This window comes from Nipponia nippon, unplaced genomic scaffold, assembly GCF_047370975.1.
Source record: "Nipponia nippon isolate SJK-2023a ecotype South Korea unplaced genomic scaffold, ASM4737097v1 scaffold_6, whole genome shotgun sequence".
Lineage (NCBI taxonomy): Eukaryota > Metazoa > Chordata > Aves > Pelecaniformes > Threskiornithidae > Nipponia > Nipponia nippon.
Genome location: NW_028262380.1, coordinates 19,163,800 through 19,178,596, shown reverse-complemented (window position 1 = coordinate 19,178,596; position 14,797 = coordinate 19,163,800). Strand labels below are relative to the sequence as shown.

At 38.3% G+C, this 14,797-nt stretch overlaps 1 protein-coding gene across 9 annotated transcripts in view; it reads left to right on the top strand.

Annotated features, from left to right (window-relative positions):
• KCNIP4 (potassium voltage-gated channel interacting protein 4) overlaps positions 1 to 14,797 on the top strand; it is a 466,803-nt gene that overhangs the window by 338,028 nt on the left and 113,978 nt on the right. The window contains exon 1 of one of the 9 annotated variants that reach the window (XM_087737007.1): positions 12,193 to 12,470. The exons of the other annotated variants lie outside the window; for them this stretch is intronic. Within the exon in view, the coding sequence (XP_087593133.1) occupies positions 12,359 to 12,470 (112 nt within the window). The 5' untranslated portion in view covers positions 12,193 to 12,358. Of the gene's footprint in view, positions 1 to 12,192; positions 12,471 to 14,797 lie in introns of those variants that run through there. 9 annotated transcript variants of the gene reach the window in all.

Here is a 14,797-nt window from a genome sequence, read left to right as displayed (position 1 = left end):
GTTTCCTTGCTTGCCTACTCTTTCACCATTAGACTCTGTCTTTTGTCCTTCTCCTGAGCCTGCACAGGATTGCTAGTCTTGGACTACAACCATGAGATCAGTACTCAAAAGTGAAATGAGCACTGTCTGCAAAGTATCTTGAGGACAAAGGCTCTGCTTTCTTTTTTGTTGGTGGTTTTGTCAGGTTATCTTTTGTCTGACTTAACAATCTGTGAAAGCTCACACAGTATCAGACAAGCACCAAAGCAAGTGCAGAAAGGACAACATGCTAGGGGGGACAAAGCAACAAACTGTCAGACTTGTTCAGGCAGCCTTGGAACAGCCTAATTATTCTCCAGTGTACCACAGAGTTGCTTTGGTGAAAGACACAGTGTGTCTTACTGTCATAAAGAAAGATCTCTAAGAATAAGTTTGAAAATAAACATTACGAAAACAAGCATCAGTTGCAGTGAGGGAATGGACTGAAGTCTTGGCACACTCTTGGGGTACCTCAACTGAAATACAAGTTCCTGAAAACTAAGGGCATACATGGGCATCTAATTTTGGGGGGAAAGAGGTGTTGAAATTTGTTTGGTTTTAAGTAATAAACAAGATATAATGTTATTAAATATTTAATATTATTTTTATGAGAGGAGGATGTTAATGAAATGCTAAGGCTGTGGCTGGCTGTCTTATACAATCTTGCTCATGACTAATTGAACTCTACCTAAAAACTAGTTACTAAATTTTTTCCATATAACTGTTTTGCCTAATTAGAGTGAGTTCAGAAAAGAGCAGCATGATTGGAAAGCTAGAAAAATTGCTTCTGAGAAGATTAGAGAAATTAAAATTCATAGCCTGGCGCACAGATGATTATTGGGGGGAAATGATTCCTGAAGTATTAATAGCAGCAAAAATATTCTCGGTCTTAAAAATGGCTGAAAATGGCTTTTAAATGTTTTAAAAATCCAGCCAGCTCCAAATCATGTTGTTTTAACAGGAGGAAGACATGCAGGTGTCTCATTTATGGAATTTGGGTATGGCCACGTGCATGTCAAGAAGCATGTGAAAATGAACTTCTCATGACTCAAAAACCTGCTGTACATAATGGAATATCTGCTTATCTAAATTGTAAGCATGGATAGTATAGAGGCTGTGGTAAACCCTGCAAAGCTACTAAAGAAGAAAAGATTTGATCCCTTCAATAGCATAACACAATCAAAAGTGGTGTCTAAAGTTTTGTTGCAGGTTTAAGATATAGTGTGCTTCTGTATTTTGTTGCTTCCCTCATTTCAGCATCTACAAGAACTTCATGATGCTGCAGTTAGTTGGACATTACAATGCTTCCTCAAGGAAGAGCCGTAACCTTCCTTTTACTTACTTAAGTTATAACAAGGCGTTGTAAGCTCATCACTCCCTTCAGGGTTTGGTTTTATACTGCTGCTGCTTTCCAGAATGCTAGAACAGCGAAACTGCTGGAGCAGATAATTTTTCATTGTGTTGTATGGATCCTCAAATATCACTGTAGGTTCCTACGTTGGGATAGGGCTGTAAGCCAAGAAAAAACTGCATTAGAAGCTGAGAAACATTGTTATGCTATTTCTTCTAACCCTTTCCACATAATTTTTTTTTCCTCTCTCTTTTGTGAAAAAATGGGAATCTAGCTCACAAAACCTTTCAATTTCCTGAACTATTAGTACTCTGCCTAACTTATACTTTTGATGGGGGAATTAGAAGGCTTTAGAAGCCTCTGAGATTCCCAATAGAGTGAAAGCTCTGAGGGAAGAAAAAAAAGGGGGGGGGGAACCAGCTCCTTCTCCTTTCAGTGTGGGGGATTATATGTATTTATATGTATTTCTATCCCTGTATCCTTGTTCATTTCCTTTTGTTGCTACTCCTACCATTTCTCAGCAGTAAGCCCATTCACTCTGGGTGAATTTCAGGCTCTACACTGAAAAAAAAAGTCTTCAGTGTCCGGAAGCAAGAAGAGATCTGGCCTTAAAAGTTTTATTTTCAAATGTACTTGGAATTAGATTTAACCCTAAAATTATTGCCCATAAAAATTAATCAAATTGTATAATAAGAAAAGCTAGATCGCCTGAAAAAGGTTCTGCTCAGGAAGGGAAGTTCTAAAATGTTACTGGAAGGGATGTAAATCACAGAATCTCAGAGTGGTTGAGGTGGGAGGGACCTCTGGAGGTCATGTGGTCTCACACCCCTGCTCAAGCAGGGCCATCTAAAGCCAGTGGCCCAGCACTGTGTCCAGATGGCTTTTGAATATCTCCAAGGAGGCAGACTCCACAGCCTCTCTGGGCAACCTGTGCCAGTGTTTGGTCACCCTAACAGTGAAAAAGTGTGATATACATTGATGAGATTCCCCCCTGAGCCTTCTCTTCTTCAGCCCGAACAGTCCCAGCTCTCTCAGCCTTTCCTCATAGAAGAGATGCCCCAGTCCCTTAGACATCTTTGTTGCCCTTTGCTGGACTCTGTCCAATATGTCCATGTCTCCCTTGTACTGGGAACTGGGCACAGTGGCCTCATCTGGCAAGGCATCTTTTTTTGTCAATGATAAACAAAAAAATAAACAATGGTATGCTTCAGAAGCTGTTAATAAATCAAACAATAATGTATAAGCAAATGCTATGGACTCATTCTGAATATTGCATAGTTTTGAATGGGAACCACGTTTTGCAGATCTGTAGTCAAATCTATACGTATATTATATACAGTCCAAGTCTTATATATACCTAAGGGACAGGATTGTGATTAGAGAGGTTTTTTTGGTTACATTTCTTCAGTCTGCTGCAGCCATGTAATATGGGTTAATTTATTGTAGCTCATCTTTATAGGACAGATACACTCATCTTTTAACAAGTACATCAAATGCAGAAATATGTCAGCCACTTCAGACTTCATTTCTAATGCTTTCCTGTTGCTATGGAAAAATACAGTGCTTCACCTTTCTAAAAGCTGAGGAGAGAAATAGAACATTTATTGTACACGGGTTATTTTATGTCAGAGAAAGGTGTGTTGCAAGAAAAGAGCTGCGCAGTAGCTATGTTGTTATGATTGTGTTTAATAATACTTTTTTTTCTTTACTCTAGTTGCTAACCATTCATTGAACCGTAGGGAGCCAGACACACCAGTTTTGAAACAGAGGTGTTGCACATGATAGGTTGAGGATTTTAAGTTGATAGATGGTTGGTTTGGAGGTTGGGATGGTGAATATTCTTGTTGGTTACTAGAATGTTAGCTTTTATTACTAGCATACGTGGTTCATTTGTTTTCTCATTCATCATGGCAGAAAACATCTGTCCCTTTCTTTAGGAACTCATCTGAGGCCATCTAACTGCACAGTCTGTAAAAAATATAGCTTCCTAGATGTATGGGCAAGCGTAATTCATAATTTGGCTAACAGAAAATGACTGGATGTGGAGCTGTGAATGCTGCTATTTTGTCCCATCATTTCTACTAGCTTGATCTGTAGCCCTCCCAGTAGTTCCTTGTTTGCATAAATAAAAATGTTGATAATGGTATCCTCTTACTTCAATGTATAATTACAAAAATATCAGTGAAAGAAGGAAATCAGCAGGTCAGACGCTGCTGTTACTGTGTTCTTTCCAAATGTGAAAAGACTGAAGAAGAGGAGGGTCGTTCAGGAAAGAAATTATGTTTTGTTATAAGTAGAAAAAGCATGTCTTACGTGTAATGTTAGTCAAAAGAAGGGATGGGAATTAAAGATGTACAGGTGAGGCAAGCCTTGGGCTTGAGCTTTCTTAAAAATACTCTTTGCACTCCCGTTCAAGTAGTTCAATGGCCAGAGAAACAACAATAATTTAATTTTAGAGCCAACCTACAGCAAGCTTTTTTGGGGGCAAATTTACTTTCACTGATGATTCTCTGCTGGTTAGGTTAATCCAGTCTGAGCTTTATGATAACACTGCTGTATTATAACTAATAAAGTAGTTGGGTTTGACTGGCCCCTGGTAGTTCCATTACACTGCACTTCTCCTCTGTAGACATACATTTATGCTTACAAACTTGACAGTGGCAATTTCTGCTGCTGCAAGATCAAATATGATTTAATATAAAAAGAAAAATACATCTGTAGGCTGAAGGCATAGTCACATAATTTAGAGATAATTTTGTTTGTCAAACAAGCCAGTGGGCTTTGCAGTAAAACAAACCAGAATTTCATTACTTACTATTACTAAATGTAATTTAACCTTGTTTAGGAAAGTGATAGCCTCTCTGTAATGCTTTGCTAAAGCTTAATAAATTAAAATGCTACTGTTACTCCCATGGCCATGCTGTTTAATTTACAATCCACTTGCACAATAGCTATTTTAAGCATAATTGTATAACATGCTAGATGAATTAATTTTATAGAAAAATGAAACCACCTGTAGCTGTTATGTCATGGGGGGTGTTGGTAATGGTTGTCTTGTGGGATTCTTTTCAACTCTTGTTTTCAGATCAGTAATGGCAGCAGTCCTTTGATTTAGATCAAAGCAAGAACAAAAGCTTCTTAGGAGCAAGTGAGATTCAGAAGGTGAAAATGAAAAGGGAAAAAAGTAATAAAATCCCATACCATAGCCTAGAACCAGACTACTAAAACAAGGAAATCGAATTTATACAGCTATAGCTGCAATATTATTTTAATGTAATTTACTTCTAAGTATGAGACCAAACCTTCAGAAGCTTGGATATCATATTTTCGCCCTTGATTACAAACCAGTGAATCTTATCTTGCCTGTACAGGTGTTGAATTTTTTCTTTCTCAGCCTATATTCACTTAGAGTCATTAAAGATCTGTCGCACTTAGTGTAAATATTAAAGATGATATATGAAGCCTGACAAATTTAATCTTGGGTAATTACTCTCTACCTAGCTCTTCTAACTAGCGAAAGTTTCCCTGCAATTTCAGTTGGATAAGTAAACTGCTAGTGCAATATTGTGCTCTTCAGTAGCCACAGCACTGATGAGACTAAGTGATTCTATACATTAGTCTCATTTTTCTAAGCATTTTATGAAAATTACACAATGTTCTGTAATTAGCTGTAGCAGCCTATGCAGGAGGTGTCACATTCAAAAAATATTAATTCTTTTATCCTGAGAATAGTTCTTGAAAGGATATGCGTAAATTAATTGCTTCTCCTGGTTCCCTAAATGCTTTCTAATGGAAATAGTTTTCTTCTGCAGATCTAAGATAGAAACTTTTCTATGTAGAAAACTGTAGATTATTGCCTGTGAACAGATTTCTTACTGTCTAACTAATAGGAGAATTAAGTTAGTTTCCTACCAGATGACTTTCCTAATAAGCTCAGGTATGGCGTGAACAAGAAGCTGAAGCTTAGCAGTTCATCTGACTTGTACATAGGTGCCCTTTTTGTGTTTATTTGACAATTTCTTTCTCTTCTGGCTGACTGATATTTCCCTCTGGAAAAAGAGTACCGAAAGAAGAGCAGCTAATTAATACTTCCAAATTTGTTTCTATTTCTAACTCATCAGCAGTTTCCCTTTTCAGCTACGTTGGGAGAAAATATCAAATAGAGTCTAATGAACTATTACTGCTAGCCAATTAAGACTCCCCCCGTCCCGTCCCCCCTGCCCTGTAAATTAGTTACAACACTGGGGAGATTTCATCACTTATGAAAGCAGTATAATTCAAATCAATTAATGAATAATCATAGAATAGAATCATAGAATCGTTAAGGTTGGAAAAGACCCTTAAGATCATCCAGTCCAACCGTTAACCTATCATTGCCAAGTCCACCACTAAACCATGTCCTCAAGCACCACGTATACATGTCTTTTAAATACCTCCAGGGATGGAGACTCAACCACTTCCCTGGGCAGCCTGTTCCAATGCCTGACTACCCTTTCGGTGAAGAAGTTTTTCCTAATATCCAACCTAAACTTCCCCTGGTGCAGCTTGAGGCTGTTTCCTCTCGTCCTGTCGCTTGTTACTAGGGAGAAGAGACTGATCCCCACCTCGCTACAACCTCCTTTCAGGTAGTTGGAGAGAGCAATAAGGTCTCCGCTCAGCCTCCTCTTCTCCAGACTAAACAACCCCAGTTACCTCAGCCGCTCCTCATAAGACTTGTGCTCTAGACCCTTCACCAACTTCATTGCCCTTCTCTGGACATGCTCCAGCATCTCAAAGTCCTTCTTGGAGTGAGGGGTCCAAAACTGAACACAGTACTTGAGGTGCGGCCTCACCAGTGCCGAGTACAGGAGGATGATCACCTCCCTGGTCCTGCTGGCCACACTATTTCTGATACAAGCCAGGATGCCCTTGGCCCTCTTGGCCGCCTGAGCACACTGTTGGCTGATGTTCAGGCAGCTGTTAACCAACAGCCCCAGGTCCTTTTCTGCCAGGTAGCTCTCTAGCCACTCCTCCCCTAGCCTGTAGCGTTGCATGGGGTTGTGACCGAAGTGCAGGACCCGGCACTTGGCCTTGTTGAATCTCATACAGTTGGCCCCAGCCGAACAATCCAGCCTTTCCAGGTCCCTCTGTAGGGCCTTCCTGCCCTCCAGCAGATCGACACTTCCACCCAACTTGGTGTCATCTGCAAACTTACTGGGGGTGCACTTGATCCCCTCATCCAGATCATCAGTGAAGATATTGAACAGGACTGGCCCCAGTACTGAGCCCTGGAGAACACCACTTGTGACTGGCTGCCAACTGGATTTGACTCCATTCACCACCACTCTCTGGGCTTGGCCATTTAGCCAGTTTTTAACCCAGCGCTGAGTGCGCTTATCCAAGCCGTGAGCAGCCAGCTTCTCCAGGAGAATGCTGTGGGAGACAGTGTCAAAGGCCTTACTAAAGTCCAGGTAGACAACATCCACAGCCTTTCCCTCATCCACTAAGCGGGTCACCTTGTCATAGGAGACCAGGTTAGTGAAGCAGGACCTCCCTTTCATAAACCCATGCTGGCTGAGCCTGATTCCCCGGTTGTCCCACATGTGCTGCTTAATGGTACTCAAGATGATCTGCTCCATGACCTTCCCTGGCACCGAGGTCAGGCTGAGAGGCCTGTAGTTCCCCAGATCCTCCTTCTGACCCTTCCTGTGGAGGGTCGTCATGTTTGCTAGCTTCCAGTCATCTGGGACCTCCCCGGTTGACCAGGACTGCTGATAAATGATGGCGAGTGGCTTGGCCAGCTCCTCTGCCAGCTCCCTCAGTATCCTTGGGTGGATCCCGTCTGGCCCTATAGACTTGTGAGCATTCAGGTGGAGGAGCAGCTCAGTGACTGCCACCTCTTTGACAACTGAGGCTTCGTTCTGCATCCTATCTCCATCTCCTAGCTCAGGGGCCTTAAAACCCCAAGGATGACCAGTCTGACTATTAAAGACTGAGGCAAAGAAGGCATTAAGGACCTTGGCCTTCTCCTCATCCTTCGTGGCAATGTTTCCCTCCGCATCCAACAATGGATGGAGATTCTCCCTGGCCCTCCTTTTGTCGCTGATAATATATCCTTGCCTTGAAAACCGTTAAATTTTGATCAGCCCCAGTCCACATTAGACAACAGCAAATCCAGAATGTCTGCGCAGAAATGAAAATCATTATAAGTATGAAGAGATTTCTCTTTCAGAAAAGCGTGAGAAGGCTGACGCTGTTTACAAGCAGATGTTAAAATATAATGGAAAGACATAAGACACTTCAATGTATTTGGGATCAGGTAGGCATTCATTTTTCTCTACTCTCATGTACAAAAGCCAGAAGAAATTGAAAAGAGGAAGAGTTTATAAATTACAGTGAAAACCTCTTGTAAGCATTAAAATAAAAATAAAATAATAAGTAAAATAAAAATTCTTTATGAAAGCTAAAGCAATTAAAAGAAAAATACATACTTCATTTTATTGTGCTAATTACAGTGACAGGATATAGTTAAAACCTAAGAGTTTACTGGAATTAAACTAGTTTACCAATGTATATAAAAGAAGTATGATAATACCAGACAATTTTGAAAGAACTGTGTAATCATATAAAATTATAGGGAAATTTTATATCCTTATACACTAACACAGAATTTTTATTTAGCTGTTTTTAGGATTTCAAAATGGTTTATTTCTTAATTGTTCAATTCATAGCATCCTACATGTTACTTTCAAGCATTTGCTTCTTCTTGTGATGTGTTAAATTAGGTAGAATATTGTTTGTTTTGAAATGGCAGATCTTCTCTGCTTTTAGTCAATTTTGAAATTATTAAAATCCAATTTCCTATATTTAAGCTTTATAAATAATATTTCTGAGTATTTTTATTCTTCCAAGAAGTAGGGGAAAATTGTAGGTATTCTCCAAGCATACAGCAATCAGATCTAAAATTTAGTTAGTACGTAATACACTGTTATATTTAAGGTGTCTTTTTTATATTAATTGCATTCCATACATAAATCATGCTATTTACAACGGTTAGAGTAGCCAATAATTACTTGGGATTGTTTGTGGAAAAATGTAAGGACTCCAGAATGTGATTGCTCTTGTAGACAAGATCTGTTTTGGCAGATCGACCCTGTCCAGTTCAGAACTCACTTAGGATCTGTGCTTCCAGAGATAAGAACACTTCAACACAGGTTTCTCTTGTCTATTTACTTAGGAGAGAAAAACTTGTCCTTCTTTTTATGCTTGCACAGCTAATCACCGGGGGACGGAATTGGCAGGAGCAGGTCCACGGCCATGAACTCCTTCACTCTATCCTTTGAGGAATGCCATGCCTTGCCATGCATCCGCACGCACCACAGCCTTGTGCAGCAGCAAATACTCCCCTTACTTTTTGGAGGGGAAATCAGCCTAATGCTATATTTTTGTGTGCATGTTTATTGCTAATTCAAGAGTGCTCTATATTGAAGATTAGTACTAACGTGGTTACGCTTTCCCATAATTAATGGTTCAGTAAACCCACAGGGTGATAGTGCCTGAGTTTCCAGCAAACAATAAAGGTTCTGCTTCAAATCTTTGCGGAGAGGAATTGACAGCCAGTAAAGATGCACTGTTTAGATGGGATAGCTTTCTAATAATGCTAGCACTTTTTTTTTTTCCCCCTATGCAACTTACTGAAAAATCAAAAGAAAGTTTAGGCAAACTTACATATATTACTAAATCACCACCAGAATGTATCGCAAAGTCAAAAATGAAAGCAGGAATTAGGGAAAGACAACAAGCCAGAGCAATGCTTGGATATTACAAGATGTCAGCCCCTGGTTTCAGTGCTTCATGTAAAGAATGGTGTTTTCTTTTTTATCCTGGGGCTTGGCACTGATGAAAAATTTCTTTTCTTCAAACAGCTTTTAAAATTTTCTTGTAGTGTCAATACAGGCATTCTATAAGGACATGTCACAGAAATATTTATTTTTAAATAATTGAACAAAACACAAAGTGAGAGAGAGAAATTACACTTTACTATGAATTTAGGAAGGGATCAGAATATAAAGTGATGCCCTATATATAACTGAATTTTATTATCTCCTTGTTCAAGATTGATTTCATTTTCAAATGCTTTGAGGCACGGAATTTTTTTGATTGAACCATTTCCAGAAGAATTCACCTTTGTAAGTGACACTGTTGTTTGAATCTGTTACATGGTGTATTAAAGGAAACGTTTCGTACATCACTTCCTGTTCCTTTCCACATAGCTTCTTATCCTTATTTCTTTACTTTTCAGAGCTAAGACTTGGAGATTCACAAAGTCTGTGATTCCCCTAAATTAGAGAACTATAATGAGAAACAACAGGAAAAGTCTACTTTTTTTAAGGAGGTAATTTTTGAAGTCAGTAATCAGTTACATTAATTCAACTGGATGTTATCAAGTTAATTATTTTTCTTTAAAAATTCTTCTGTGACTTGTCTGCTGTGCAGGTAGAATTGGCCTCTAAAACTCATCAAATTCATAATCTCTTTCCCTTTCATTTTTCAGAAGGGATCCAGGTCTCTCTTCTTGTGTGAAAGCAGAAAACAAAACACTGGTTATGGCTGACACCACGTCTCACTGGGTAGCTTTCTGTGTGTGGGTAGGCACATTCAGTGGTGGAGTAGAAGGGTCCCTGATTCCAAGAGTGGACAACTCAAGAACACAATGTAGCCTGGACCTACAGCATGAAAGGGGAATGTAGACTGAGAGATTTCTCCATTTTAATAGTTTCTCCTGATACTGTTTATTAACAATAAATAAGGCCTCTTCCATTGTTTGTTTGCATTGTATTAGGATTATTGTTTCTGTAATACCTGTAAAACAATATAGACCAAAGTTCCCATCCTGGGATAACGTTAAGCCTTGAAATATCATGAACATTTGGCCGTGCTTCATCATTTGAGAAAAAGAAGAAAAATTAGAGAAAAAGATAAAAATAAATAGGAGTAAACTCAAGGAGAAAAGAGAAGTCAGAGATAAGAATGAGTTAAGATGAACATTTCAGAGCCTTAAGAGGAGAAGATGATATGGAATAACTAGAAATTGAAAAGACAAAACAAAATGTTAGTTTTTTTTTAAAAGGACTGGAACTTAACATGAAAATATATTGAATAATTCTTTTACAATATAAGGCAAAGGTAATGATGTATTTGGAAGGTGCAAATGTAGGATAGTGTATTTGGTTTTATTTATTTTCATTGTGCTTTCCTCTTAGACACTGTTTTAGCTCTACAGGTTAACAGGGAAAGGAACTGACATTCAGGTTGAGAGCATATATAAATAACACAGAACTCATGACATTCTGGTGTTAAATACCTAGAAAAGCAAAATCAAAGAATATCGTTATTTATATATTGCCTAGATATAACATAAAGTCAACTGAAGTACACGTGATTTTTCAAACAAACAAAAATATGCAGGTTCTGAGTTCTGCCTATATGGAAAAATCCGTAACTCCAATTAGTTATTGTAATTCAATACAGACAGCCTTCAAAGAAAAACAAAAAAAGCTGATAGTAACTTGGAGATTACATTTTTCTTTCTCTATGTGGTAGTCCATAAACAATAGACTGTTAACATTAAAATTTGTTATTATGCTGATTTAAAATTATAATGGCTTTCTGAACAAAAATAAAAGTTTCTGAGCTTCTCGAAAGTTAGTAAAAGTTGTTTCTAATGGAAAGAGTTAAGCAACCTGAGTGGTCAATATAGGACATAATTTATGAGATTGTTTTTAGTGTTAGATCATATGTGTTTCTTTAGTAATAAGGGTGTCTAAAATTATTTTTTCTGAGACTTCACTTTATTGTAGTGCCCTGTGTACCAGTGGACAGGATTTAGTTAAATTATTAGGATGGGCACAAGAATAAGCATGTAGGCCTAACATTATAATATTTATGCATGTCCTGAGTAAATATTCTTCAGAGCCTATTCTTCACCCTGGGTATCCTCTTGATAATCACATTAATAAACTCAGGACAATTAGTTTTATACAGACTATCCAATAAATCAGCTGGGATTGTAAGCCTCTCTTCTTTTTCCCCTGATGCATAGCCTGGGCAAGATCTTCCCAGGAGCTGTGGAAAATGCCTAATTCCCATTCATATATATCAGAGTTTGGGGTCTGGCACTTCTAGATTCACATCCTTAGACAGAAAAGAACTGTTTTGGTTCTTAATCAATAAATAATACATTCTTTCTGGCTACGGAACAGGGGTTTGGGCAGTGCATGTCTCCTTGACAGCACTGTATTTTGCTAGCTGGAGGCACTGATCGTGCTGATGTGTATTTCTTTAATTTCCATTCTCATTTCCACTGAAGATTCTAATTAGATTCTGGTGATGCTTAAGAAGAGGAAGGGACAGTGTTTCTGTGAACTTTATTCTTTCTAATGAAGAGGGCAGTAGTTTTCTGACATTCGGCATTTAGCACACGTGAAAACAGATGTCTGTCTTTAGCAAACTGTCATTTGTCAAACTTAACAAAAATTGTGCTAACGCTGAGGAAAGGCTGCAAAGCTGGGGGAGAATCACAAAGCCTGGGTCTGGAAGCACTGGAGTGCAGAGTGCTGATAGCAGCGTGCTCCCTGGTGCAAGTTTCCAGGGAGCATTTCTTCTTGGCACTGACACAGCCAAGTCTCCAGCTCTGACACAGATGTTCCTCCAGCAGCTCTGAAGTAACGCTGCTCGCCGGATACAATGTCATACCCAGGGGTTCGTGGTCCACCTCAGCTTTCTAAGAGGACTCGCTACTGATGAAATCAAACGCTTAGAGAAGCATGAGATGCGAGGCTTTATCTAATATTTTGTCTCAGCTAGAGTGGCTGGTGAATTGCTACAGCTCAGTACAGCGCTGCTTTATACCTCTGCAACTTTCTTCAAAGCAAACTCTTGGTCAAATCCTCTAATTTCCCTCTGATTGCAAACTGGTGTGAAGACTGGAATGATTTGCCTGTTGGAAGAATGTTGACTCTCGAGTGGGAGTCGGAGGGACTGCAAACAGTGGGTATTGTTGTGATTATATTTGCATCTCTGAAGCTGCTTCATTTGCTGGGACTGATTGATTTTTCAGAAGGTAAAGTGGTCACTTGCAGTTTGTGCTGTTTGTAGGTGTGATGTCTGATCTGCTAAAATAGACTTAGAGAGCATCAGGTATAAAAGCTGTGAAATGAAAAGGCTTGAAAAGTGAAAATAACATTCAGACTAAAAATCCTGGTTTGCTTCTGCTGGTTTTACTATGTTATTGTAAAACAGAAGTAGATGGTAGCATAAGATTTGTATTTTACAATGAATTGCCAAGTGTCTGTGAGTGGATGTTGATTAGAAAGACTGAAAACAGTGAACATAACGCCTATCTGTCAGTTGCCTTTGAAAGCTGTTCACTGCTACAAAACTTGATAGATTAAGTGGATCTTAGTTCAGTTTACATTTGTAACACGCTTTGCTCTTCTGATTTATGATGCAATTAGAGTTTTGTTCTGTATCAGTATTTGTGTGTTAAAAATCTGTTTCATAGACATTTCATAGATAGCAAAATACTGTCAATACAGCATAAGCTTTAGGATCAAGTCTACTCGACACCTTTCAAAAAAAGGCATAGATGCTAATATTAAAAGTGGGTATTTAAAATATATATAATGAATATATGTTTTAAAATTCCTGTTTGCTTGCTCAGATTCCTGTCTGCTCTCTACTATATGGGTCATATCATTTCATCTGCTCTCAAAGAGCGCTTCACATTAATTTTAATAGGATTTTTATTTCTATACAAAGTGTGGTTTATTCACATTTTATGGAAATAGGCTATTTCAGTTCAGTTATTAATGAGATCTTTTGCTGTCAACTTTTCAACTTTTTAGCAAAATGTCTTGTGTGGACTGCTGTGGTAAACAAAAGCTATTCAGTCGCTGAAGCCCTTGCTCAAAAAATACTGCTTTTGTCAGTATGTTTGTACATGTGAACCCAAACCAATCCTTTTTGCTGTGTAACTGCTTTCAGTCAGAATCACACAGCCAAGGAGAGCACTCCAGTTTTCTGAAACATTAACTTTTCATCATGGAATAGGATCTTTGATGGATGTAGATTCACATCATCACCTCATAAAATTGTTCAGCTGATAAAATGTGAAATCTTTAACACAGCACTTTTATAGTTACCGAACTATTGATAAATCATCCTTAAAACTGTATGTGGGGAGAATGTATAATATTTGCTGTGTTACTATATAACACGTTGGTTATGGAATTGTAAAATTACTTTCTGAATTCTAAACAAATGAATAATTTTTCTCACATAACAGTGCTCACTTTTTAGTTTTTTTATGCTCTGGATGTATAGCATTTTTAACATCTAAAAAATCCTCATACTAGATATGTGTTAGCTTCAACTTTGTAACAAATGGTAACAGATAGGAAAAAAAGATTAAAATGCAATATTGGTTTTTTAGCAGACGTACAGTTATGTCCCTTTCTTGATTTCTCACAGTATGATACTGCCATTAAGTCTGTGGGAAAATGTTTCATGTAATTTCAACCATATTAAATCAACTTTTTAAAAAAATCCCCCTGGTAGAAATTATACTGATTTTAATATAAATAATAAGTTCAAGACAATACATCAACTGAAGTGTAACTTTTTGTTTTAATGCATCCATTAGTGCCATGGCATTTCCTCACATGATAATGTAATAATTTCACTCAAAAGTACCTAGCAACATAAAACCGACCTCTAAATGTAAAAAGATGAAACATTAAGGTATAGTGGATATATTTATAACATCTGCAGTGTGAATAGCTCCAGTGACTCTGGGGATTTCCAGTTCCCCTAAGGCTGATCCGTGCTATTTAACTCTTCTGTGTTTGGGTACTGCCATTACTGTTAAACAAGAATTCTGCCCCAAATGATTAAGCAATATTTTATAGGGTATTCAGAACTAATGGTTTGTTGTTCTGCTACTGAATGCAAGGACAGGTTTTCTGTTCGTATACAAGGAGGACCATATTTGAATCACCAATGTTGATCCTGAAACCAAAATGAACAATGAGGCCTCCCTATCTGCCCCACGGAGACAAGGCATGAGCCATATGTTGAAACAAATCTATTCCTGTAGTTAGGCTTTCTGATGCCTTAACATGCTTGTCTTAATATCCCAGATATATTGACTTATTTTGAAAATATCATTGAAGTATAGGGCAGCATGCTTGTCCTGACCTTTGCCCATACAGGCCAGAGAAGACAGCTACATGGCAAATCCTTAGTTGCAAACTTGTTACAACTCCACTGATTTTATTGAGGTTATGACAATACATTATGGTAGTTTCTACCAGCAAAGTGACTTGTCTAAGCCCAAACCAAGAGTCAGCAGCAGAAATGGGAGCAAAGCTGAAGTGATCCACAAAAACC